The following is a 27,547-nucleotide window of genomic DNA, read 5'->3' as shown; positions in this document are numbered from 1 at the left end:
CAAAATGGCACATTGGCTCAGAACAGAAGGCCGTGACTTTTGGTTGACGTCTTCGCGAAGCAACTTTTTGGAAGCGACTTTTTTGAGGAAACTTTTTGGAAGCGACTTTTTTGAGGAAACATTTTTGAGGAAACTTTTTGGAAGCGACTTTTTTGAGGAAACATATCCTCAAAGCAACTTTTTTTTTGTGCAAAAAAAATTGAAAAATGTGGGAAAAACTGCATTGCAGTGCCCCCGGAGGGCTTCCCGTATGCCCCTAAAGTCAATTTCCACCCGAAAATTCGCACAGGAACTTGAAGGAAGTCATATTTGCAATTTCGTAAAACATTTTTATACACTCAGATTTTGGCCCAAAGATAACACAAGGAAAAGCCGGGTGATAAAAAGGAAGTTCCTAAGATCCCTTAGAAACTTCCTGGTGCAATTGGCAGTCATCCTGCTGAAATTCCAGGCCCTTATGGTACTTTCCGGGCACACATCATACCGTTCCGGAAAGAAAAAAAGTGTATTAAAAAGTGTACGAACTTCAAGTTGCCTCCAAGTGCCAAAAAAGTTGCCTCGAAAGATTTTTGTGACAAAAAAAAGAATTGTGCGAATTTTCACCTGAAAAATGCATCAAGAGCATACGGGAAGCCCTCCGGGGGCACTGCAATGCATTTTTCCCCGTATTTCTCACTTTTTTGCATAAAAAAAAGTTGCTTTGAGGTTATGTCTTCGCAAAAAAGTCGCTTCCAAAAAGTTGCTTCGCGAAGACGTCAACCAAAAGTCACGGCCTTCTGTTCTGAGCCATTGAGGAGTTTTAAAAATTTGCACTTCTTGATAAAGTTTTCAAGATGTTCAAGTGGGATTCTCGCTTCATAAATGTGAAGATGCTCCAGGCATGTAGACAAGGAGTCCAATGTGGAATCCGAGAATGTAACAAGCCACGTTGAACCAGATACATCCAATTCTTTGAGTTTAGTAAGCTTTCGAAGGGCTGTCTCATTTTCCCTTTTATGAAAAATGTATCTGTAATGCCATGCCAAGGATTCCAATTGATTGTGCTTGCATATTTGTTGAAGAAGTAAATTGCAAGTACCCAATGAATTCCATGGGATAGATGTAAATTTTAAATGCTTCAGCATTGGCAAATCCGCTAAAACGGCGTAATCGTCACTTGAAACATTTTTATATGAATTTGACATTTGGAGGGTTTCCAGTTCCTTTAGATGTTCAGCGATTGTACTCAAGCAGGTCTTATCAATACAATTTAATTCATATATATTGAGGCTCTTCAAGTTTGGGTGTTCTCTGCAGAATTTTTTGAATTTTTCACTATTCATATTATCACAACAGCACAAGGTTATCTTTCTCATATTCCTCGGGAGTCCTTCCATGAAAGTTCCATCAAGTTCATCGTCGTAAGTACATTTAAATATTTCAAGTTGATCAATTTGGAACAAAATCTTGAGATTGTTGTCCGAGATTTTGCAAGAGCTCAATCGTACTTCTTTAACTTCTTTGAAAGCAACAGCCAAATTCATAATACATTCTTCACATCTTCGTGCATCCAGGTATATCAAAACAACTTTTTGCAAATTTGTAAAGTACATCCTTAGGAATTGGGAAAAGTGTACTTTATCCTTTACATCCTTGTCAAATTCACGGCAGTATGCCTTTATGGAGCTAACATAAGATCCCACACGGCAAGCAGCTTTAATTGCCTTTGGTGATTTTATATCATTTTGCAAGTCTTTGCTAAAATCCAACATCTTGAAGGATTTATATGTTTTTGCTGCTACTTCTTCAAAGCGCGTGCAAACTTCTTCTGCCACCATGAGTTCTTGTAGTTTGAGGAATGAGAAAATGTGGTAAAGGCAATCAAAGTTTAGTCGTAAAATAAAGGCGTCATCACAAGATCTTTTCGTTGGAATAGAACTGCACTGCTCTGCTGTTTGTAGATCCATTGTCCTTTTGTTGCTGCGGCTTAAATGCATTTCTGTGGAAATTTGAATCAATTCAAAGCGTCGCGTCACCTTAAAGAGAAAAAGAAAGAAATTGAAGAAATTCGTTAATGTTTTAATAAGAGGGGCATTAAAGCATTTTTACTTACGTTTGATTTCTTTTCTAACTTAATAATTTCAACGGTTTTACAATGCAAATAATATTTTCAACCTTTCCTTAGAAATTTCTTCTAAATTTAAAGAATGAAAAGGCACTATTACAGCAATTAAAGCAGAATTATGTTGCAAACAAATAAAAAGCTCAGAAGACTTTTATGTTGAACATTAAACACAACGACTGATTACAGTTTTCGTTATTTCTTCTTCTTTAATTTTGGCGGAACCACGTGTTCTACTTCGAAACGATTCGTACATTATTCGTTAAACGACGGCTTTACGGGATATTCAAATTTTCGAAAATTCGTTTCGCAGTGAGATCAATTTAACACTTGGAGGACTGAACACTTCTTACCTACGCGGAGAAATAAAATGGTCACCGTGTCCAACATGATAAAAAGGCTAAAAAGGCCAAATATCAAATGTTTGGTTAATTGTAGATCTGCTTATTGAATGACGATCAAAAGTTCCATTAATTCTTAATCTAATCCAAGTATTTTTGTACTCAATTTTTAAATAATTTTTCACAAAAATTAATAATAAAAAAAGTTGCGTACAATCAATGCATAATTGTCAATTTAAATCAGATTTTTTGATACAATTTTGCCGATTTTCTTTTTGAGCCTGAATAATCACTTCCTTCAGTTCTCTAAGTAACTATCTGACCACTTCCGGCCATAAAATGAGTGCACACTAATGATTTTCATCGCGAAAAAGTTAACAAGAGATCTTGATTTAGAAAATACGGGGAAACATAACCTCAAAAAGCTGTCAAAAATGTATGAGAACTTGAATGGACACTGTGTCCATTTTCATCCTCCGCGTATAATTTCGACTTTGACCTTAATTATCTTATAAAAAAAAAGATATTTTCCGGATTTTTTTCACCTAATTAAAAGTAATTGAAATTCCTTACACATAGACGTGATAATTATCATGATAGGTCCAATATATTTTAATCTATGATGATTTAAAAACTCGAAATGGCCACTGTGTCTACAGAAATCTTCCAAGTTTTAATAACATTAAAAAAAAGCAAATCTGAGAAATATTAAACAAAATTAAAACTCATTAATATTTTGATTTTAGATAGGTAAATTTTATTTCATTAATCTCACATAATTCCCTTAATTCACATCCTTATTTTTTATTATTCAAAAGTAATCATTAACTTTGACGAATTTATTCCAATGTAGGTCCTCCGAAATTCTACAGAGATTTTATCGAGAGTTTTGAATTGACAAATCACAAGTTCCAACATGTGGGATCTCTCCTTGAGATGTGGAAGAATACGCAGAATAAAATTCTCATTAATATCTTGGCAAAATGGCACATTGAGGAGTTTTAAAAATTTGCACTTCTTGATAAACTTTTCAAGATGTTCAAGTGAGATTCTCGATTCATAAATGTGAAGATACTCCAGGCATGTAGACAAGGAGTCCAATGTGGAATCCGAGAATGTAACAAGCCACGTTGAATCAGATACATTCAATTCTTTGAGTTTAGTAAGCTTTCGAAGGGCTGTCTCATTTTCCTTTTCAAGAGCAATGGGTCTGTAACGCCATGCCAAGGATTCCAATTGATTGTGTTTGCATATTTGTTGAAGAAGTAAATTGCAATTACCCAAAGAATTTCCTGGGATAGGCAAATTTTTAAAATGCTTTAGCATTGGTAAATCCGCCAAAACGGCGTAATCGTCACTTGAAACATAATAATATGAATCTGACATTTGGAGGGTTTCCAGTTCCTTTAGATGTTCAGCGATTGTACTCAAGCATGTCTTATTAATCCATCCGTATGAACAAATGTTGAGGCTCTTCAAATTTGGGTGTTCTCTGCAGAATTTTTTGAATTTTTCACTCTTCACATTATAACAACCGCACATGGTTATCTGCCTGATATTCCTCGTGAGCCCTTCCATGAAAGTTCCATCAAGTATATCATCGTAATAACATTGAAATACTTCGAGTTGATCAATTTGGAACAGAATCTTGAGATTGTTGTCCGGGATTTTGCAAGAGTACAACTCTACTTCTTTGACTTCTTTGAAAGCAACAGCCAAATTCGTAATACATTCATTACATTTTTGTATATCCAGGAATCCCAAAACAACTTTTTGCAAATTTGTAAAGTACATCCTTAGGAATTGGGAAAAGTCTACTTTATCCTTTATATCCTTGTTGTTATATTCAAAGCCAACAACCTTTATGGAGCTAACATAAGATCCCACACGGCAAGCAGCTTTAATTGCCTTTGGTGATGTTATGTCATTTTGCAAGTCTGTGGCAAAATCCAATTTTTTGATGAATTTATACATTTGCTGTGCCACAGCTTCAAACCGCGTACAAACTTCTTCTGCCACCATGAGATCTTGTAGGTTGAGGAATGAGAAGATGTGACAGAGGCAATCATCGTTGAGCCGCAGGATGGAGTCTTCACCTTCCCGGAATGATTTTTTTCCAATTTCTTCGGCTGCTTGTAACTCCATTTTCCTCTTGCGGTGGCTTCGTAAATACATCTTTGTGGAAAATTTAAATCAGACTCTGTTGTAAAGCGTTTCCCTAAAAAATAAATTAAAAAATCCCGTCTATTTTGATATTAAAAACATTGAAATACTCACTTTTGTTTTTTCTAACCTATATAAATAACCTTAACTCTATCTTTACCACTTTTACAATGCAAATAATACTTAAAAAGTTTTTTTTTTAATAAACTTCTGGATTTATTGGATGAAAAGGCACTTATAATGGCAGAATATAAACCAAGAAAATAAATTAAAAGGCCGGAAGACGTTTTCGTTATTTCTTCTTCTTTAACCCTTTAAGGTTTTTTGGGTCATACGCTGACCCAAACGTGAAACATTTTATTTTTTCAATTATTTATGAATGTAATTGTTTTTCCATGTTACAAATGCATCAAATTCACGCATAAGGGGTCAAAGAAGACGTTCTGAGTGAGAAAAGTCCTCTAAAAAAATTCATAGAATACAAATCGCGATAAAAGAGCGCATGTTTCAATGTTTTTATGTTTCACGTTGGACGTTAAAGGGTTAATTTTGTCGGAACCACGTGGTCTGCTTCGGACACTGTTCGTAAAACTTCGGCTTTGTGGGATATTTAAATTTTCGAATCAAATGGGCGTGATTAAAATTCCACAATTATATTTTTTTTATAGCATTTTAATAAAAAAAAAGAAAAAACTCTGAATACAAATTATATTAAAATTCCTTTAGAGGTAACTGAGGCAAAAAGTTTGAAAGACAAGACAACACATCTCCAATATCTCAGTAAATATTATTTCGTAATTGTTCTACTTAATTTAGTCAAAAGGTACCTTTTATAACTCTAAACATATAAAGTTTTATAATTAATTGATCTACTATTTTGGGACTTATCTAAACAAATTTTTTTCGAATCTCAAAGTTACTTTGACTTTTAATTTCAATATCTTATTTTGGCGTATTTCTTTGTATTCTTTGTTGATCCAAATGCATTTTTAGATAGAGCAACTATTGCTGAACTTCGAACCTAGTCTAAATTTTCCGGGTTTTTCCGTAGAACATTGTCACTAAAAAGTACCACTTGGGGCAAAAAGTTAGAAACCGTTTTTAAGAATCGGTTATTTCCTATAAGATAGTCGTTATGGGCCCTATTGAACTTGGGTGTATTTCCCACCATCTCCCTTATGCACAAAATTTTGGGCCTTATTCAGCGACCAAGAAACCCTTGAAATTCGCTTAACTTGAAATTTCAGTACAAAATTTAAAGATTTCAAGAGTTTCTTGGTCGCTGAATTAGGCCCTTTAGCTGTGTTTCTTTTAGACACAGCTTTTGTGTACTGAGAAAAATCATTAGACAGGGTGACTCAAATACAAACTGCAAATATGTTTTTTAAAATAATATAAAGTGTACATTTTGTTACTTTGGCGTCAATTATTGCCTGTAATTTACGGGCCAGAGGGTGATTTCGGTCCTAATTTTTTATTTATTTTATTTGGAGGTCCGTTCATACCTATATGTGAAAGAAAAATAAACATTAATTTTGATTTAATAATTTAGCTCTGAGGGCGTATTATGTAACTCTCCGAGTGCTGGGTGGCTGTATAGTTCTTATGGGCCACCCAGCACTCGGAGAGTTACATAATACGGTCCCAGGAAAATGTTTCTCCCAAAAAACTATCTTTTTGCCCCATGCCCTCTTATAATTTTTATTTTAAAATTTGGCTAATTTTTTTCTTCATTAGGGCTTATTTCATTGATATCCGGAATGAATAATAAATGAACTGTACATATATCCTTAAACTTAAACTTAAAACTAATAGTTATAGTTTATCGTCAAAATTAATTTTGTGGGATTCCATCCGCTGTGAGTCATGAGTAAATCTCTTCTTTCTTTTCGGTATATTTGCCATGGAGCAAACTCAAGCTTCAACATGTGGGATCTCCCTCTCAAATAACGAAGAATTTTATTAATAAAACTCTCATTAATGTATTGGCAGTGTATTACACTGAGAAGCTTCAATTGTGTGCATCTCTTGACAAACAACGCAAGATTTTTTGATAAGACACTTGAATGATGAATGTGAAGGTACTCTATGGAAGTAGGTAAACATTCCAATGTTGAATCCATGAATTTAAAATCCCACACTGAACCAGTTATACACAATGCCTTGAGATTGGTTAGTTGTCGAAGAGCTGCCTCGGTGATCGGTGTTACAGGTAAACAGCACCATATCAGTGATTCCAATCTATTCTGGTAGCTTATTCGTAGAAGAAGAGAACTAACATCAGCAGGTTCATGGGAGGGATAATGTACGACTTTAAAATGCTTTAGCATTGGTAAATCCGCCAAAATAAAGTAATCATCATACAGAACGTTTTCATATGAATCTGAAATTTTGAGACTTTCCAATTCTTTGAGATTTGTAGCGATGGCAATCAAGCATATCTCATCAATCCACTTACATCCAATTATGTCGAGGCTCTTCAAGTTTGGGTGTTCTTGGCAGAATTCACTGAATAAATCAGGGTCCACATGAGGACAACAGCATAAACTTATCTCTCTAAGATTCCTCGTGAGTCCTGCCAAGGAAGTTCCAATGAATCCTTTAATGTGAATAAATTTTACAGCTTCTAGCTGATTAACTTGGAATAACATCTTGAAATTATTGTCGGATAGTTCACAAGTGTCCATCTCTATTACCTTAACTCCTTTAAAAGCAATTGCGAAGTTTACGATAGTTTCTTTGTCTTTTAAATCGAAATCTCTTAAGTAAATTTTTCGCAGATTCTTAAAGAATTTCCTTAGGAATTTGGCGAAACTTACGATATCTTTGATGTTATTTGATTTTATGTAGCTAATATAAGGCCCAACACGGCTGGCAGCTTTAATTGCCTTTGGGGAGTTTAAATCACTCAGGATGTTGTTGGAAAAATCCAATATCTTGAAATATTTGTATATTTTTACTGCTAGTTCTTCAAAGCGCGTGCAAACTTCTTCTATAGCCATAAGATCTTGTACTCTAAGGAATGAGAAGATGTGATAGAGGCAATAATCGTTGAGCCGTAGGATGGAGTCTTCACCTTCCCGAAAGGATTCATTAGCAATTTCCTCTGCTTCTTGTAATTCCATTATTTTTTTCTTTTGTTATGTCTATGAAAATCTTTATGGGAAAAAACCTCTATCAGATTCAACTGAAAAGTGTTGCCCTAAAAAAAACGGAAGTGTCTCGTCAATATTTTCATAAAGGAAAAATTGTTGTTTATTTAACATTATTGATTTCTCTAATTTCAACTCTTTTACCTTTTATATCTCTTACATGGAAAATAGTAAATAGGTAGGTACTTGCAATGTTTCTTATCGAATTTTCTCTATTTTTGTGAATAAAAGGCTATTATAAAGGTTGAATAAGATGAAAGAAAATGAAGGAAACAAGCCTAGAATTTTATATCGATCGACTTGGCCCTGACTTTTATTTTCGAAAAATTCTTTTTTCGTCCTTTCATCCTCGGATTCCTTCGAAATGATTCCCTCCTGTTCATGAAACTTCGGCTTAGCGGGATATTTGAATGTTAGAATTGGATGATATATGGTCAGTAAAATGCGGTAAAAACTCCAATTTTAATAACATTTATAATTTTATTTATTTATTTATTTACTCCATTTACTCCACTTAGATACACAATAACATTTATTAAAAATACTTACATAGATTCTGAATACAAAAATTTAATATACATATTAAAAGTCGTCAAAACACAGAATTTATCAAAATAAATTGGATAGATTTTAATATGGCGGTTTAAGAAAAAGTCAAATTGGCAGCGATTACCAATTTTGTCCTCCGAGCGTTAAAAGAAAAGGAATACATAATTCTTTCTACAGTCAACATTAACTTTGAAGGTTTCCTTCTAATGTAAATTTTTCGAAATTCTGGCGGTATTCTAAGATAAATATAAAGATCAAAATAAAGAAAAAAACCAAGATTTGGTATTCTACTTTAAAATTCCAAGAAATTTTCAGGATAATCTTGGAAATTCAAAATATTTCAAGATTTGGTATTCTAAGATAGAGATTTACGGTCGAACCATAACCTAAAAATCTTGTTTCTTCATACAACTTCCAAGACTTTTAGTATTCTGAGATACGAATCAAAATCAAAATAAAGATTTACAAAATGAGTTGTCAAAAGAGACTTGGATAAAAATATTCCAAGATTCTGTATTCTACGATAGAGATTTACGGTCTTATTATAACGTAAAATGTCTTGGATTTATGTGAAATTCCAAGACGGTTTTGGGGTCCTTTGAAAAATTGGTTTTTAAATGAGGTAAAGGCAATGTAAATTCAGTATGGGAGATATGAAAACTCTTGTACAAATATGGGATGCAGATGCAAAATGACGGGTTTTTGCCGGAATTGTGTTCACTCCATCTTGCTAATGATAGAGTGACCTCCGGGATGTACCAGGATTGTCAAATCTTGGACAAATACGGGATGTTGGTGCAAATTTTTTTGTTGTTCATTGGAATTGTGGTCACTTCTCCTTTGTAATGGTGGAGTGACCTCCGGATTGGGGATCTCATCCCCGGATTGTCACATCCTGGACAATCCTGGGATGCTGGTGCAAAAATGTTTGTTTTTTGCCGGAATTATGGTCACTTCTCCTTTGTAATGATAAAGGGACCACCAGATTGAGGATCTCATCCCAGGATTGTCACATCCTGGACAATCCTGGGATGCTGGTGCAAAATTGTGGGTTTTTCGACGGAATTGTGGTCACTCCTGATTGGTAATGATGGAGTGACCTCCAGATTGAGGCTCTCATCCCAGGATTATCAAGTCCTGGACAATTAGGGGATGCTGGTGCAAAATTGTGGGTTTTTCGCCGGATTTATGGTCACTTCCTATTAGTAATGTTGGAGTAACCACTACTCTGGCGAAAAAACCACAATTTTGCACCACCATTCCCTAATTGTCCAGGGCTTGATAGTTCTGGGATGAAATTCTTAGTCCGGAGGTCACTTTATCATTACCAATGAGAAGTGACCACAATTCCGGCGAAAAACAAACATTTTTGCACCAGCATCCCAGGATTGTCCAGGATGTGACAATCCGGGGATGAGATACCCAATCCGGAGATCAATTTATCATTACCAATGAGAAGTGACCACTAATCCTGGAAAAAAATTAAAAAAATTGCCCCAGAATCCCAGGATTGTCCAGGATATGACAATCCTGGGATGAGATCCTTAATCCGGAGGTCACTCCATCAATAGCAAGAAGAAGTGACCACGATTCCTAAGAAAAATTCAAAATTTTGCAGTAGCATACCCCCCCCCCCCCCAGTTACCGCCAAATTATCATAATCTGGAGGCAGAAAGCACCTCTCCGACAATATTCATTCCATTCCCGGAGCAATAATGCCTGGGAATAATAGCCGAGATTATACAATCAGGGCTCCTGGATGTAATGGCAATAGGGAAGAAATTCCCATGAAGTGTTTAAATTTCGTTCAATTGTCATCCGAGAGCGAACGAGAAAGCGCAATAGAAAAAATTAATGCGTTAGAAAGAGATATCGCTAAAGTTTTCTTGGCGCGAAGCTGAAAACAAGAAACTGACAAGTAGGATAACGCAAATTTTGATTTTACTTTCCTGGATAATTCGTCGTAAAGTAGAATACCGAGAGTCTTGGTCTTTATTTTGATTTTTATCTTGATCTTGAAAGGTGTCTCTATCCTAGAATACCACCCTTCTTCTATTTCTGTGGCTATTTGCTCATCATCGCATTTAAATTAAAACTCCTTCATAATTTTTATTTTAAAATTTGGCTAATTGTTTTTCATTAAGGCTTATTTCATTCATATCCTTAAAATTAAAACTAATAGTTATAGTTTATTGTCAACATTAATTTTGTGGGATTCCTTCCTATGTGAGTCATGAGTAAATCTTTTCTGTCTTTTTGGGATATTTGCCATTCAGCAACCTCAAGCTCCAACATGTGGGATCTTCCTCTTAAATGAGGAAGAATTTGATGAATAAAATTCTCATTAATGCTTCGGCACTGTGCTACATTGAGAAGCCTTAAATTTGAGCATCTCATGATGAACAATTCAAGATTTTTTGGTGAGACGTTTGAATTAGGAATGTGAAGGTACTCTATGGAAGTAGGTAAACATTCCAATGTTGAATCCTTGAATTTAAAATCCCACATTGCATCGTTTACATGCAATTCTTTGAGTTTGGTGAGATTTCGAAGAGCTTCCTCGGTGATCGGTGTTACAGGTAAATAGCTCCATATCAGTGATTCCAATCGGTTGTGGGTGCTAATTCGTAAAAGAAGAGAATTAACATCAGCAGGATCAAAGGAGGGATAACGTATGATTTTTAAATCCTTTAGCATCGGTAAATCCGCCAAAAGGAAGTAATCTTTATCCAGAATCTTTTCATATGAATCTGAAATTTTGAGACTTTCCAATTCTTTGAGATTTGCAGCGATTGCATTCAAGCATATCTCATCAATCCACCTACATCCAATTATATTGAGGCTCTGCAAGTTTGGGTGTTCTTTGCAGAATTTACTGAATAACTTAGGGTCCACATGAGAACAACAGCATAAAGTTATCTCTCTAAGATTCCTCGTGAGTCCTTCCAAGGAAGTTCCAATGAATCCTTTAATGTGAATAAATTTTACGACTTCTAGCTGATTAATTTGGAATAACATCTTGAAATTATTGTCGGATAATTCACAATTGTCCATCTCTATTTCCCTAACTCCTTTGAAAGCAATTGCAAAGTTTATGATAGTTTCTTTGTCTTTTAAATCGAAATCTCTTAAGTAAATTTTTCGCAGATTCTTAAAGAATTTCCTTAGGAATATAGAAAATTTGTTGATATCTTTGATGTTATTTGATTTTATGAAGCTAACATACGGCCCAACACGGCAGGCAGCTTTAATTGCCTTTGGGGAGTTTAGATCACACAGGATGTCGTCGGAAAAATCCAACATCTTTAAGGATTTATATGTTTGCTGTGTCACAGCTTCGAAGCGCTTGCAAACTTCTTCGGTAATTATAAGAGCCTTTAGTTTAAGGTAGGAGAAGATGTAGTAGAGGCAATCATCATTAAGCCAGAAAATTGAGGCGTCGTCTTTTCCGGAGGATTTTTCTGCTGCTTCGAGATCCATTTTACTTCTGTTGTAGCTGCGTAAATTTTTTTCTTCTGCTAATTAAAAAGTTAATTCAGCTAGTAAGCGATTTGATGTTAAGAATTCAATTTGCAGAGGTTTATTTGATGTTTATTGCATCATCAAATAAAGTTTTTCTTTGTAAATTTTTATAAAAAAAAAGAACGTTTGATAGTAAACTTTTGAATTCTTCAAACGAATAATTTGAACAATATTCACTCACATTTTAAATAATATTTTGCAAGACTTTTTTACAATCCTCTTCGAGATTTTTAAAGGATTCAAGACACTATTAAGGCTGAAGGAGGTTGCAATTTAACTTCACAAAAATCCTTGGAAAAAATTTAAGGCCAAGGATTTTACTTTGGCGCGTTGGCGCAGTTTGATTTTCGAATTGCATTCGGTTTTCTTCGGAAAGCCGAACATCCACGACACAGCTGATTATGTTTTTAGAATTTTGTGTTTGAGTGTTGTTTTTCACAATTTTCCCCAAAATGCTGAAGGAAATTGAGGATCTGGAGCATCAAATACAGCTGTGTGATCTCTCAACAGCTGATAAAATTGAAGAGTTATGCAGGAAAATTGATGAGAAGGAGGTGAGTTTGCTTTACATTAGAATTCTAAACGTTGTTTCCGCTTTGCCAACTCACCGGATATTGTTATGTTGCTTCTTGCAGGATGCTGTGGATGAGAAGCTGAGAGAGATTTTGTCGCGTAAGGAGCCAGTTGATACTAAGATGGGAGCAATTGTGCGTGGGATGGATGAGATTGCCCTCGTGAAGGGAGATTCCCGGAAATTGGCTGAAATGATTGGTCACACGGGGATTTTGGCTGAGAATGTGAGTGCCAAGGTGCGGAGGCTCGATGAGGCACGGAGTAGGGTGTCTGAGTGTCAGCAAAGGGTGCACGATCTTATTGATCTTCAGCTGTGCAGTCAGGGTGTCATGACGGCCATAAAGGAGGAGGATTACGAGAAGGGTGCCGCCCATGTGCATAGATTCCTCTCAATGGATGAATCTCTGCTTAAGAAGACAGCTGATGATGTTTCAGAGTCTGTATCATCGGTCAGCAAGGCTGTGGACACACTGCAGCAGGCAACGATGCAACTTCGACATCTCATCACACAGAAATTCGATGAATCCGTGAAGAAGGATGATTTGGCGTCTGTGGAGAGATTCTTCAAGATTTTCCCCCTCCTTGGGATGCATGATCATGGAATTGAGAAGTTTTCTCAGTACATTTGCCATAAGCTCAATGCCAAGGCACAGAAGGAGCTGCGAACGTCCATGGATACCGCAAAAGCGGAAAAGAGGACAGTGGTTGCCTTTGCGGATACCCTGACCATCCTCCTGGAGAACATTGCACGTGTTGTGGAGGTTAATCAGCCAATCATTGAGACGTACTACGGGAAGGGGAGATTACATCAAATGGTGCGGATTTTGCAGGAAGAATGCGATCAGGAAGTGAAAATTTGTCTGCTGGAATTCAACAAGGGCAGGCACATTCAGCGAAGGGTAGCCCAAATTAATGAGTACATAAAAACCGGCGGTAGTGGTGGGAGTTCCGTGGCAGGGCATTACAGGAAACCCTCCGGAGGCTCCATGGATAAGCTCAATCCCAAGGATATTGATTCTCTCATTGGGGAGATCACAATCATGCATTCCCGTGCGGAGCTTTATGTGAAATTCATCAAGCGTCGCGTTGCCAGAGATCTGGACAGCAGCACCCTGGATGAGGAGAAGAAGCGTACAGCACTGGCGGGTGTGGAGAAGTGCCTGAAGGATTCGGATCTCAATAGGCAGATGCAGGAACTTCTTGGAATTTATTTGCTCTTTGAGAGATTCTTCATGGAGGAGAGTGTCCTCAAGGCAATTGCCCTGGATGCCCATGAACCTGGTCAGCAGTGCTCCAGCATGATTGACGATGTTTTCTTCATTGTCCGGAAGTGTATCCGTAGGGCAAATACCACGCAATCTCTCGATGGGATCTGTGCGGTGATCAACAATGCAGCCACAGCGCTTGAGAATGATTTCATTGCCGCCATCAAGGAGCCCCTCAAAGCGGGCTATCCATCTGGCTACATTGACTTGGCGCAGGCCTACAATGTCCTCCAGAGTTCCATTCAGCAGGGGAAGATTCAAACGTCAGACACAGAGCATGCCAGGAGCAATTTTCTCGTGAAACTCAACGATGCCGACATGGCAACAGAGTACGTTGAGACTCTCTGGACAATGATGATGGAGGAGATTCGTATTGCCTTCCCTGCTCTCTCGCCGCGGGAGAGTGAGAAGCTCGAGAGTTGCAGTAGTGGCCTCAAGTCCGTGGGGGACACACTGAAGGCTGTGATTGATTTTGGGATGCAGCAGCTACGTTCGAGTGCAGTGAAACCACGCCTGCATCAGTGGGTTGATGAATTCCTGGCGCAGAGTCACAATTTCACCGAAGATGAACTCGCTGCCTACGATGCGGGGGAGACATTCATCCAATCGCTAATCTCTCAAATTGATTCCCTCCTCAAATCCTTCGAGAATGTCCTCACAGCGCGAAACTACGGGATTCTCGTGGAGATTCTCGCCACGGATGTAACAGCGCGCCTCGAGAGGGTTATCCGGAAGTCAACATTCAATCGCCTAGGTGGCCTGGTGCTGGATCAGGAGGTGCGGGCTCTTTCGACGTACCTCACGGGAGCAACATCGTGGTCTGTGCGGGATAAATTGGCCAGGTTGACGCAGATTGCGACAATTTTGAATCTTGATCGGGTCGCAGAGCTCAGTGATTACTACAATCCCAGCGATACGAGTACTACGCCCACCTGGAGGCTCACACCCAATGAAATCAGGACGATAATGGCGCTAAGGATTGACTTCCGCGTGGATGATATCAAGAAATTGAAGATTTAATGGCAATTAAAATGAATTAAATTCAATGATTTAACGGATTTTTCTTTATTTGAATAACTTTTCGTGGATTTTGTCCAAAAAGAAAAGAAAGTCAATCATAACGCGTCCAGTTATAAGAGTTGGTGTCCCACAACGTGTAGAAGTTTGTTTATGCGTTGTAATACTATTTGTGAGCAGAATTAGTAGGCAAATTTAATTTTTTTTGTAAAATTCGGCAATTTGATGGATAAAAATGGTCATATCTCTGGTTCTATAAGACCTACAGAAATTTCTTGACTAGTTTTGGAAAGGTATTAAAACAGGCTATAAACTAACATAAATTTCAATAATTTTCAAGGTCACTTCCAGAACACAAAATGGCGGAATTTTGTTTTGCGAAAACAGTTTTTGGCATTTTTTGTATCGAATGAGTGGTTCTAGAGGGTTCTGATGTTCTAGAAAGTAGTATAGAATTGCAAAACCTTTAATTTGATACTAAGATGAGCAAAATCGGTCAAGCCGTTCAAGAGATATAGCTCTTAGAACTTTTAAAATTCAAGAATTTTTCAAATGGCTATATCTTCTAAACGGCGACATTCAGATTCAGATTTGTTTGGGGTGGCCGCGACTAAGGTCGTTTCCAATCCACTGCAGCTAAAGCAAGCTTATTGTGGGTCAAAACGGCGACATAGATTTTCTTCATTTTCGGACTGGTGAAAGATATTGAGTCAGGCTACAACATATAATCGTTCGTTTAAAAAAAGATGTATACCTGAATGAGACTGACATTAGGGGAGGGCGGGGTTAAAAAAGTCACTTAAGGGTTTAGAAAAAGCTCAAAATGTCATATTTACCAAATAGATAAAGCGAAATGTATAGCTCATTTCTCTAGGAAATTTACTGCCCTACAACTCTTTCTCAGATCATTTTGTTCTATCTAGCTAGGAAATATGATATTTTAGGCTTTTTCTAAACCCTTAAGTGACTTTATTAGCCCCGCCATCCCCTACTAATAAAACAACACGGACTAATGCATACAATTTTTTTACTGTATTAAAAGGTATCTGCGGCTCAGGACAGGGGGTAACTGACTTTGCCCATGTACTGGAAGATTTCACCGTAACTTGCAAGAATGGCGAAAGTAGCAATGAAAGAGAGCTAGAAAGTGAACTGGGATGGGAGTGACAAATGTCAGATATCCCGTGGCTTAGCTTATAAAAGGGTCAAAGAAAAAATATTGTTTAAACATAAAAATAACATATTTGATGAGAGTGCCGTGAGCAGGTGGTGGCACTTTTCTATCAAAATCGGATTAACCCGGAGGATCTGGCCTACTTTGATGTGGTTCTTGAAGAATGTCCTGGCCACATTTCCGTCGTTGGAATTGCCAGATCCTCCGGGTTTGGGTTCGAAGACCCTGATCCCCAACTCAAGCCTCAGCTCTTCTTGTATCTCTTTCTTTCTCTGCTCCCTGGCTCTTTTCTTCTCTCCTTTCTACACTGGTCCTCCTTCTTCCCGCCACGGGATTGAGAATGACAGATTGAGCAGCCACTCCATGAAGCGAATTCGGGCATGCAAAGGCGAAAGGCCGTATTTGTAGTAGCCCTCATTCGCTTCATTATTGAAGTGCTGCTCATTCATTTGGCTCGGTCGTGTCTTGCAAATGTAGCAAGTTTGGGTTGAGTTGTTGGCTGTAAGGGCGTTGCATATCTTTCCATCTATCATTGTCATTTTCATGTTGTAACATGCACGTCCCCACAGCCGTTGGATTGAGCTTCTCAATCTCCTCCTCCAGCTCCCTGTTGAATAGAATTATTCTAACTTTTATTTCACAGTCTTCTCTCTACGTGCGACCTTGTACTTCGGCGTCTATACAAGAAGTGATTGAGTTTGCCGCCCTTCTTCCCCAACCCCTGACATACCCCTGACATTGACATTTAATTCGAAAATAGGAAGGGCGGCAAATTCAAAATCACAACAGAATAATAAAAAGGTTTTCTTACCCTTTACAAACTGATGCAAATAATGCAAACCTGGTGAGGTCCAACACCATCTCCGTGGTTTCCTTTGCCACAATAAGCCGGATTGGACGGCAAAACCATGGGGAGGATGGGGTGACATTTTGCCACAACAGAGTGCGCTCCTCTTGTTGGCAGTAGTATAGCTGAAAGGATAATTTCACAAAAATAAAAAAAACTGATATATTCTTCAAAACACCTTCTTTATTCTGTTAGTTCTTTATTTCCGTCCTTTCACTTTGCCTTTCACCAAGAGAATGAATCTTTTAGGACACTTTTGGAGAGGGCGACCTCTATGAAATTAACTTTGAAAACACTTCAGGGTAGGGTGCCTTAATAATTCAGGTATTGCATTTAAAACGTCCAGTAGATCCGAAGACTTTAGGGTAGCATTTATTGTGCTTCAAACAAAATTTAGAGAAAGAAATTTATTGAGATCAAACCTAGATTGAATGGATGACTAATTAAAAGAAAGTGAATATAGATAACGAGGTAAATTGGAGCGAAGCGACAATTTACCTCGCCCCGCTTCGCGGGGATTTGTTGCGCTTCGCGCAATTTTTAGAGAGAAAAATTGTGATGGATTATAAGTAGTTTGAGTTCACTTATCAATCCGGAAAAAAAATTTGCAAAGAGAAGAAATCATTTTCATACAACATTTCAGGCGCCAAATTCAAAAATTCGCAAAAACTGCATGAACTTTATATGGGGGCTACCTGAAGGGGGGCTTTGGGGGGAAAATGAATACAGCCATCTGAAACCGCCTGTTATAAGGAGCCTCTGTACCAAATTTCATCGCGATCGGTCAAACGGTGTGGATTTGTATAAAAAAGTCAGAACGACGATTACCAACAAACAGACCTTTCTTTATTATATAGATTGGGGAAGGGTAAGGAAAGACTTAATTAATTTGCCCACCCCCAATTTTCAACTAATTTTTACTGACAAAGAATCACAGCTAAAAAATAAAAAGAAAAGAGTAAAAAGATCTTTTTCAGTAAACCAAATGGTTGATTATTCTCATATATTGGTGAGCTTCGGCGGAAGCCGCCACGAAGGTGAATAACGACGGGAAATTCGGCTCAAATGGGAGCTGAGTAGCGGCTAGCAGAGCCAAACCCTAATCTGTGTGAATTCAGTGGCGCCTCGAGAGTCACACTGTTGAGTTGCTCACGCTTCCTTAAAGTGCTTTCGCGAGTTTCTCAGTAAACTTTTTTTATTCTTTTGCATTTTTTTTGGTGTTCAGAGGTCAGAGAAAGAGTGTCATTCACATCTTGAGTTTTTTTTTTAATCTTCTTTTGAGAATTTTTTTGTGTGCTCAACTTGTTCTTGCTTTTCGTTGGCCCACCAAGTGTGCAAAATTCTTTTTGGTAGTGCGGTGATTAAATTTCTTATTTAAATTATTTTCTTGCGATATTAAAAAAAAAATTATTGACATTGTGGATCATTGCAAAACTTCCCAGGAGATTTTTCCATTTCGTTAATCATAAAATAATTAGGGATATATAGGACAGGGAGAAAAGAGTAATGTGGTAACAAAAGCTCTATTTATTTCCCAAAGTAGACGTAGGGAGGGAGGGAAGGGATAGTGTTAAAGCAACAGGCGCCGTGATGGTATATATATAAATGTCCTCCGTCGAGACGAAAAGGACACCAAAAAAAAATTAGCCACATTAGAGACATCAGTCCATCAGTCTTCTCACTAAATATGTACATTTTCAATCGATTTTCTTTTTACTAACTAAACTATCTCAAAAAATTTGTTAAACAAATTAACACAAATGCGCCATAAAATACTCTTCTCGACTGTTCATACAACAACAACAACGAAAAGAAGATATTTTACAAGAGATGGGAAATTTATTATGGTTGAAGGTTCTTTTGAGAAAATTCTCTAAAGATAGATTTTCACACACTCACCCATATATTGTTTATTTTCTCACTCTGACCGAGAAAATGATGGAGAAGGTGGAAAAGTAGGAAAATTCTGGGTATCTCCATTACTTTTCCACATGATTAATTTATTAAAGAGAACCTCATAATTTTCAGTGGGTTAAACCATTTTTTTTGCGTGAAGGATTTACCTACATAATTAGAAAATTTATGCAATTTTCTTCTAATTGTGACTACATAATATGTGAGAATGTATAGTAATTTAATTACAAAATATACCTATAGTTTCGCGCTTAATTAAATTGCAATGCTTATGGGAAATTTCAATGAATATTCATTTAATGGATTGTCCACAAATTATTATAATTCTGCAAATATTTATGAACATAATAGCTCGCATATTTTCTATGATGAATGGACGGCAAGTCCATAGAACGATCTCTTGCTATCATAAGGGGAAAATAGCCTATAAATATATATACTAATGTACAAGAGAGGTTCAGAAGGGTTGGTGAGAGAGCTATAAAAAGAAAAATTTTCTGTTTAATTGAGCCGAAACATTTTCCCTATTTCACCACTCTCACGACAATAATGTGGCAGAAGTGTGGATATAGGAGATGGAAAGAAGATAATATTAAAGTTATTTTAGTAAATTTAATATTTCAAGAAATATTTAGAATAGGTTGAAATAAACTTACTCAACTTAAATTCTTCTGCAGAACTATTTATTATAAGTTAATAAAATAAAAAAAAATAATAAAATTATTTTGAAGACAAAAATTAAAATCAAACTATATTAGCAAGGGGATGGTTTAACCTCATTTTCAGTGAAGAGAAGTCACTTTTTGTTGAACAAAATGTATGAGGAATTCTCGAATCTCGCTCAATCTCGACCGATTCCCGAGAAACACTTTAACTTTTTTTATATTAATAATGTTATTTCGATGATGAGAAGGGATCAACCGATAGCTAATTAAATGTACTATCGATTGCAAGTGGAATTGTGCAAACTGATCCCTTATTTTGATCGGAAGAACCTGCTGCCTCACTAAAAGTACTGATTTCTCGGGGTTGGGCATCCCCCTGTATATTAGTCGTGTAGGTAATATTAATCATAAATACATAATGTTAGGTGAAATTTAGATACAGTGTCGTTTGTATTGTAAGGCACCCTCAATTTCAATCTTAAATATCTCATGCTGTGTGTGATCAATTTTAAAAAATGTCATAGATTCTGAAAGCTACATTTATCCCCTTTCCAACGGTGGTAACCTTTCGAAAATCGGTCCATCCGTTTAATTTTGATTAAGGATTGAACCAAAAATGGTATTTTTAGGTATTGGTCTGCTTGATTGACTATCAAAAATCATCCTTTTGCTCGATTTTGATCACTCTAGAAGTTTTGGGCAGATGAGGAGTGTAGCTTTCAGAGTTCTTTGAAATTATGAAAATCGGACACTCAAAAAAAAGTTAGGCCGACTTTTGTGAGTGATTCTATTTCTATAGAGAGAGTCTATAAATTAAGATTGAAAATGCATATCCAATAATTTACATAAATTCATGTAACAATTGTTGTAAATTTCAATTTTATTTAAAGGAGATTTTAAGTCTTGTGAGCTAACATGTCACCCACAGCCTGAGATATTCAAGATTGAAATTGAGGGTACCTTTAAAATAATATCACTGGTCCTATTATTTTTCTCGGCACTGTATGAACTGAACATCTATTGAGGTTTCAAAATATTAAAGATTATGTTTTTCCTTGAAATTTTTGTGATGAGGATCAATTAAATGATGAAGAAATCGACCGTAAACTACATTTCGGACTGTATGAATCCTTCCTCAGGACCTACAACACTTGAAAGAATACTTAAAGGCTCAAAATGAATTTTTTATCGGCTAAAAATAAAATTAGCCAAAAAAACGTCCGAAAATCCGCCTTTTCATTTTCCTTGGATCAATTAAAGTTGAAAAAAAAATCCCAATTTGTATCGAGAAGCGTTTACCATGCGTGAAAAGTGAATTTACAAAACATATTGTTCTGTTTCCTGTGCTCACGCTCAAGGTGTTGAAGTTTTGCAAAATAAAAGACCGTTTATGCGGTTTATTTAAAAGTAAAATATTACCTCTATATTAAAACCGTCTAGTCCACTTTGCTGCGAAATAACCATGAAAATGAAGATTGTGAGGGGTCGATAGTTTTTTTCTCTTCAAGCCAAACATGTGGTTAAAAAAAGCGAGCAAACAATGTATGTATAGATATAGCAGAAGCTAGTTCTCTTGATAGCAGTATTCCTACTGATAAAAGTGGTGAAATAATACCAAGTATGTAGAGAAAAACCATTTAGTGTGTAAGTGTTTGTGTGTACGTTATCAAGAAAAACTTCCACGCAACTAATGAAAATCTTGAGACTTTGACGCATTTTTCTTCCTCATTTCATGACGATTTTTTTTTAACTCCACACATTTTGTCGCCAATGTGGTGTCTGTGAATGAAATTTTGCTTTAGTAAAGCATTTTGCGTGAGCCATCGACAAAAATAAAGCATATTTATGTTGTCTTATTCAGTCAAAATCTTTAATTAGTCTCCCCTACATCACACCAAAAGCATTTGAAAGAGATTAGAAAAAAAAAATTAAAATTTTGAACTTTATCTTTTACTTTTTGAAATATCTTGAAATTAAGTTTCTCTTTAAGATTTGTCAATAATTCAAAGAAAATTAATATGATTCGAATAGAACTATTTTCTCAATTTTATTAAGATAATTTTCACAAATTTTCATCTTTTTCAATTCAATTTTCAATTGGAAATATGATTTAAGGTATAGCTTTAAAATTTGCAGAACGTAAAGTTGAATTCAATCCCTTCTAAAAACTCTCTTCTATTGAATAAAAACCATTGATTTTTTTTCTTGGATAGGGTATTTAATTGAGCAAAGGACTAGCTAAGAAAATTAAATTAAAAACATTAAAAAAAATTCTCTTCCAAAAAAGAATCGTCAGAAAATGGATTAATGTTCAAATTTTTATAGAATACTTTTTAACCCTTGGAGGATTTTCCTGGCCACTGTGGCCAATTTGCTTTTTTTATGCCGTCTTAAAATTGAAATCTATAACGTATATAACATTGTGTGATAAATTCTACATCTGTGTGTAGGGAAGTTTCAATCGTGTGAAGCATTAGGAATTCAATAAGTGATTTGTATATTTTTTAAATGTTGCCAAAAGAAGAACAAAAGAATTTGAAAAAAAGATTAAATTATTCAAGGAAGTGTGAGACAATTTGTGATTCTTTTCAGTAAAAAAAACTATTAATAAAACAGAAATAGCTAAAAATCATGGCTAGTCCAAAGGACAAGAATGGCACGGGTCAAGTGACTTATGAATTTCCCTATATGAAGCCAAAAGAAAAAGTTTCTCTGCGTAAATTTCTCTATAACAGTGAAAATGGGACCATTATGTCACGAACACCATCAAATTGGGGTAAGTTTATGAATTATCTTTTATTTTTAATTCGTAAATTATTCTATTATTTGTTTGATTAACTCCATATATGAGGATTCTTTTTCAAGAAAATCCATAATATAAATACCTCACTGACATCAAATCCTTTTTTATTGTAATTTTATTAGAATTTTCTTGTGCAATTCCACAAATTCCAAACATCCATTGACTTTTACATTGTTTAATATGTAGGTACATATGTCTCTTATATGCATATTATATGTTCAATATGTTGCGTGAAAACGAGAAAGGCACAAAAAATACATAACGAAGTAAAGTACCTACCTAATACATAGAATATTGCAGGGAAGGAATTTTAATGAGATTTTTTATGCTTTATTAATTAATTGAACAAAGTGTCTCTACTGGACAGTCATGATGTTTGCTTTTATTTAAATATTAAATGACCTGCAAATTTATTGACTCACTATTGGATTGCACATTGACTTATTAATGAATTACAACTTGTATTGTACGTAAAGTGAGTTCATGTTGAATAACATTGGGATTTTGCCTGTCTAAACTGCTTTATGCAGTTTATGTTGGCTCTTTCACGATCACAGTTTTTGCAGGACTTGAAATATAATAAAATCTAAAAGGTTGTTAAACACGCGTTGATTCATTGAATTATCAATCTAATCATAAAGATATAAAACTTTCTCTGATTTCTAAATTTAAAAAATCATTTTATTTGATTTTATTACATTCATAAAAGATTTTTCTTCAGACTAAGGGGTAGATTCAGATGAAATTCTTTTCTTTTCTAACAACCTATAAGTTGTTATGAGAATTTAACAGTTGATGTTTTAAATCGTTCTATTCTCATTCTATAAAAGAAATAATTTGTTCTTCTGGAAAACAGTCAGAAAGATCTTCAATGAGCTACAGAAAAGCAATTTTCCTTCGAAAACACAATTAAAGAAAAAAACAAGAAATCAAAATCCTATAAGATTTTTCCAAGAATACCAAAAAACCTTAGAATTGTTGTAAGAAAAGAAAAGATTTTTGGAGTAAATTCCGATAAAAATCTTTCCTTTCTTACAATTTGTCAGTTACAAGATTTTTGGTATTCTGTGAAAAATCTTAGGTATAAGTTTTTGACATTTTTTTCCTTCTGGTTTTTGAAGGAAAATTACTTTTCCAAATCTCTCTGAATATTTTTTTTTAACTGTTAAGAACAAATTCTTTGTTTTTCTTATATAGAACGACAATAGAATGATTTAAAAACATCATCAGTCAAAATCTTACAGCAACTTTTAAGAATTATTAGAAAAGAAAAGATTTTTATCAGAATCGACCTTTTTATCAGAATCTACCTACCCATAAATCCTAGAATAAAATAATGTATAATATTTGTCTATTATACCTACTGATTATAATTATACCTTTTCCAAGGACAAAAAACGTCAGTATTAAATTACCTAATTAGGTTTTTTTTAGCGAAATCTGCTCCTAGATTCCAAATAGGTAATAAAAGTAAACGATAAAATTGTTAATAATTCCCTTCTGAGAAGCAAGAAGTCTGCTAAGCTAATTTAAAGGCTAAACTTCCTTAACACTTGGAGGACTCGAATTTCTAACCTCAAACTTTGAGCTTAATTTTCTATTATAAAGAAAACGTTTTTCCGGATTTTCTTTTGACGAACTTGTTGTATTTGAATCCGCCTACACATAGATGTAGAAATTATCAAGATAAGGTGGATAGATTTTAATCTATGGCGGTTTAAAAAAGTCGAATTGGCAGTGATTACCAGTAAAGTTCTCCAAGTGTTAACAATGTCTTAGCCTTATCTATTTATTTCAATTTACTTTACAAAAAGGCCATCAATAGATAATGCAGAATGAATCAAATACAAACTAAATATTTATTCAACACTAATTTTATTTATCTTCTTTTCTCTTTAGCAAAACTTCTTATCTTCTATGCCATCTTCTATACAGTATTAGCTGCCCTATTTGCCATTTGCTTCCAAGGTCTTCTCGCCACACTTACTGAGGAATACCCAAAGTGGCAATTGGATAGATCACTCATCGGCACGAATCCTGGTGTTGGTTTTCGTCCCATTTCCGAGGATACAAGTCAAGGATCTCTTATTTGGTTTAAAGCATCTGATCCAGATAGCATTCGTCCATGGACTAAATTGCTTGATGATTACTTGGCCCGTAAGAATTCTTTGTTGATTCTTCTTATTAAGAAAGAATAAAAGAACAATGATTTAAAATTTTTTTGCCAGCATACCAGAATGAAACTTTGCTCCCTGGTGAAGGGAAAAACCAAGAAATGTGCGACTTTGGCTCTCCCCCGAAACCAGGACGTGTTTGTGCTGTGGAGGTGTCAAAATGGGAGCACTGCAACAGCGAAAATGATTATGGATACTCAAAGTCATCTCCGTGCATTTTTGTGAAACTCAATAGAATTTTCAATTGGATTCCGGAATTTTATGATGATGTCAATGATCTACCCGGTGATATGCCCGAGGAGTTGAAGGCACACATTGCACAGTTGGATGAAAGTAAACGGAAACAAGTGTGGATCTCCTGTCGTGGAGAACATCCGTCCGATCGTGAGGCAATTGGGCCAATTAAGTACATCCCTTCACACGGTATGCCCTCATACTACTACCCCTTTACCAACGCACCTGGATACTTGAGTCCAGTGATTGCAGTACATCTGGAGAGACCTGCATGTGAGTTGATAAAATTAAATTATGTTTAATTCCAAGGAAAAATAAATATTTTCATTAAAAAAAAATTCATTGCAGTGAATCGTTTGATCAACATTGAATGTCGCGCATGGGCTAAGAATATTCAATATCAAGGTGGACGAGAACGATCTGGATCTGTGCATTTAGAGTTAATGATTGATTAAGGTACCCACAGAGTGGGAGGATTCAATGTTCATTTTAGGATCAAGTATAAAATAAATTGACATTAAATGCCTTCCAAATTGCCCTCATTTCTAGCCAAAATGTAAAGAAGGAAAAAGTTCTATAAATAAAAAAAATTCGTCAGAAAAAAAATTAAAATGAATTAGATTCAAATATAGAATTATTATTTAATTAATTGCGTATGTAATTTATTTCTCATTCGAAACACTGACTTTTTCTAAAGAATTCAGCGTGATTATTCTTTTATTTTTCTTTAATGTTTGATGCTACAATACAGCAGAAGTAATAGGAAATTTAACCTCAATTACAAAATTAAAAAATTCGAAAAATGAAAATGGGAAAATGCTCAGAGACCTCAAGTTGTAGGACCCCAATTAAAACGGGAAATAATTCAGGATCAAATTCTGAGCCGATCCTAAAAAAATTGGGACTACACATGTCCTAGTTTCTTTATTTCAAGGTTAAAAGTCAGATCCGCTGTACTAATAATATATTTTATTTAATATTGTACAGAGATGCGAAAAATTTGTAAAAAAAACAACGTTTGTGTAGGTAGATATTACATTATGGCTGTAAAAACAATTTTTATGTTATAATAAGTTATGTTATATTATTTATTAGAAAATAAAATATAATAGATTTAAAAAAATCTTGAGATATCATCTTTTATGAATAATATATGAATCCCTTAAAAAAATCTTTGTGAAATTGAATAAAAAATAATTAACTTAACTACTCTTTAAGTAGAAATTTTAAAGTGCTTAAATAAATAAATAGAATAATAATTTATGTTTTTTTTTCTTATGTTGATTTGAGAGTTAACCATTTCGCGACTCTTAAGGCATACGTAGACCCGAACCTGAAACTTCTTATTTTCCCAAATTTTACTTAATTTGATTGATTTTTAACTTAGAAATGCGTTAAATTTACGTAAATTAAGCCAAAGAGGACGTTCTGACTGAGGAATGTTTTCTGAGAGCAACCATAGAATAAATATTGTGATAAAATAAGTGTTATTTCAATGTTTCTATGTTTCACGTGGACGCGAAAGGGTTAATTGATGTAATCTTTATTTTAATTTAAAAAAAAAAGAATTTCGCCTCTTCACAGTTGTGCATTTCTACACCGTTGATCCGATCCCACCGATTTCCATTTTCCCCAGAGCTTCCCTTCATGTAGCCCTCATATGATTTCATGCATTTTTGAATTTGGCGCCATAAATGTAGTTCCAAAAGCCACCACTCTGTTGGATAGGTTGGATACGTAGCAGAAACAAAATGTAAAACATAAATGTCACAACATTAAGGAAAAGAAAGGCAAAGAGGAAGGTTGTGTTTACTCAGTTCTCTTACTTTTTTCCACAATTTGGAGAATTTTCCGAATTTTCTCGTACGCAAACAACAATGGGTTGCGATGGTGGAACAATCCCTCGTCGCGATGAACTCGTGCGGACAAAAAAGAAGCCCGAACAGGTGAGTTTTCCATGATTAAATTTTCACAATTTCCCAAAGACTTCCGGACTAATTTGTTTTGTTTTTTTTTTATCCCAACAGAAGGATAAAGAGTCCGAGATGCAGTTCCGGTGGCGTCATTGTGCCCTCACGCAGCAACCACTGCAGGAGCCAATTGTGATGTGTGGCCTGGGGCGTTTGTACTCCAAACAGAGTGTCATTGAGCATCTGCTGGAGAAGGAGAAGATGCCCGAATCTGCAAGCCACATTAAGTCTCTCAAGGATGTGAAGCAGCTCACTCTTACACCCAATCCCACGTACAGGGATGCCGATAAGCAGGAGGGATTGCTGGATGTGCGCAGTGCTCCGTACATTTGCAAACTCATTGGACTGGAGATGAGTGGAAAGTTCCGATTTGTGGCTCTCTGGGGATGTGGCTGTGTCTTCTCTGAGCGTGCCCTCAAGGAAATTAAGAGTAGTGTGTGCTCACTGTGTCAGACCCCCTACACGGAGGCTGATATTGTGATCCTCAATGGGAGTGAGGAGGACACAGATTTGATGAGGAGTAAAATGGAAGCTCGTGTGGCCAGAAGGAAGGCAGAGAAGAAGGAGAAAGAGGGCAAGAAGGCTAAGAAAACAGCTGAAATGCCACAGATTTCCGAACCTGGACCATCAACGGCATCAACATCGTCATCAACAGTGACAACAGCCGCTCCTGAACCCTCAAAGGAGACAAAGGAGGCAAAGGAGCTCAAACCAGGCAGCAGCAAGATCATAAAGGAGCTCAAGAGATCCAACAGTGAAAAACTCTCCGATCCGGCATTCAAGAAAGCCAAAAAATCCTACAGTGTGGCCAGCGATCCCAAAGCCACGGATGTCTACAAATCCATCTTCACGTCGCACAAGAGCGAAAAGGAGCAGGATAGAGCACACTGGGTGACCTACAATCCTTTCTACAACTAAACTTTGCAGAAATTAGTGGAATCAGACGATTTCCTAGCGTGAAAAGGAATTCCGCGTATTGTTTTTGTCTTATTTTATGATTATTTGTGTAATTAATTAGAAAATAAATAATTTTCTTTTGAATTTCTCTTGTTCTTTTCTTAAATAAAAACTCACAGCCACTGA

At 35.8% G+C, this 27,547-nt stretch overlaps 5 protein-coding genes across 8 annotated transcripts; 3 read left to right on the top strand and 2 right to left on the bottom strand.

The window, feature by feature from the left end:
• Positions 1–539: 539 nt before the first annotated feature.
• Positions 540–2,322, bottom strand: LOC129788753 (uncharacterized). Its single transcript, XM_055825077.1, has 2 exons — positions 2,093–2,322; positions 540–2,015 (listed from the first exon to the last, which is right to left on the bottom strand). Exon 2 carries the CDS (start codon positions 1,974–1,976, stop codon positions 756–758), a length of 1,221 nt encoding a protein of 406 aa, XP_055681052.1. The 5' UTR covers positions 1,977–2,015; positions 2,093–2,322; the 3' UTR covers positions 540–755.
• An 865-nt stretch (positions 2,323–3,187) lies between these two features.
• On the bottom strand, positions 3,188–5,151 carry LOC129788746 (uncharacterized). 2 transcript variants are annotated; one of them, XM_055825067.1, is made up of 2 exons: positions 4,736–5,151; positions 3,188–4,686 (listed from the first exon to the last, which is right to left on the bottom strand). In XM_055825067.1, the coding sequence occupies exon 2, from the start codon at positions 4,615–4,617 to the stop codon at positions 3,250–3,252; it is 1,368 nt and encodes a 455-aa protein (XP_055681042.1). In that variant the 5' UTR covers positions 4,618–4,686; positions 4,736–5,151; the 3' UTR covers positions 3,188–3,249. The 2 variants fall into 2 exon arrangements, with proteins under 2 accessions (XP_055681042.1, XP_055681041.1); XM_055825066.1 differs by having other exon boundaries at positions 3,188–4,660.
• A 7,042-nt stretch (positions 5,152–12,193) lies between these two features.
• On the top strand, positions 12,194–14,715 carry LOC129788722 (conserved oligomeric Golgi complex subunit 4). Its single transcript, XM_055825028.1, has 2 exons — positions 12,194–12,382; positions 12,464–14,715. The coding sequence occupies exons 1-2, from the start codon at positions 12,281–12,283 to the stop codon at positions 14,684–14,686; spliced, it is 2,325 nt and encodes a 774-aa protein (XP_055681003.1). The 5' UTR covers positions 12,194–12,280; the 3' UTR covers positions 14,687–14,715.
• Positions 14,716–17,825: 3,110 nt separating this feature from the next.
• LOC129788766 (sodium/potassium-transporting ATPase subunit beta-2-like) lies at positions 17,826–25,753 on the top strand. Of its 3 annotated transcripts, none has more exons than XM_055825101.1 (5): positions 17,826–17,888; positions 21,876–22,059; positions 23,986–24,243; positions 24,315–24,767; positions 24,843–25,753. In XM_055825101.1, exons 2-5 carry the CDS (start codon positions 21,915–21,917, stop codon positions 24,947–24,949), a joined length of 963 nt encoding a protein of 320 aa, XP_055681076.1. In that variant the 5' UTR covers positions 17,826–17,888; positions 21,876–21,914; the 3' UTR covers positions 24,950–25,753. The 3 variants fall into 3 exon arrangements, with proteins under 3 accessions (XP_055681076.1, XP_055681075.1, XP_055681074.1); XM_055825100.1 differs by having other exon boundaries at positions 17,826–17,931; XM_055825099.1 differs by having other exon boundaries at positions 17,826–17,931; positions 21,734–22,059.
• A 521-nt stretch (positions 25,754–26,274) lies between these two features.
• Positions 26,275–27,505, top strand: LOC129788771 (replication termination factor 2). Its single transcript, XM_055825105.1, has 2 exons — positions 26,275–26,440; positions 26,522–27,505. Exons 1-2 carry the CDS (start codon positions 26,372–26,374, stop codon positions 27,380–27,382), a joined length of 930 nt encoding a protein of 309 aa, XP_055681080.1. The 5' UTR covers positions 26,275–26,371; the 3' UTR covers positions 27,383–27,505.
• The last annotated feature ends 42 nt before the right edge of the window (positions 27,506–27,547 follow it).

This window comes from Lutzomyia longipalpis, chromosome 2 (genome assembly GCF_024334085.1).
Source record: "Lutzomyia longipalpis isolate SR_M1_2022 chromosome 2, ASM2433408v1".
Lineage (NCBI taxonomy): Eukaryota > Metazoa > Arthropoda > Insecta > Diptera > Psychodidae > Lutzomyia > Lutzomyia longipalpis.
This window is presented reverse-complemented; position numbering and strand designations above follow the sequence as displayed.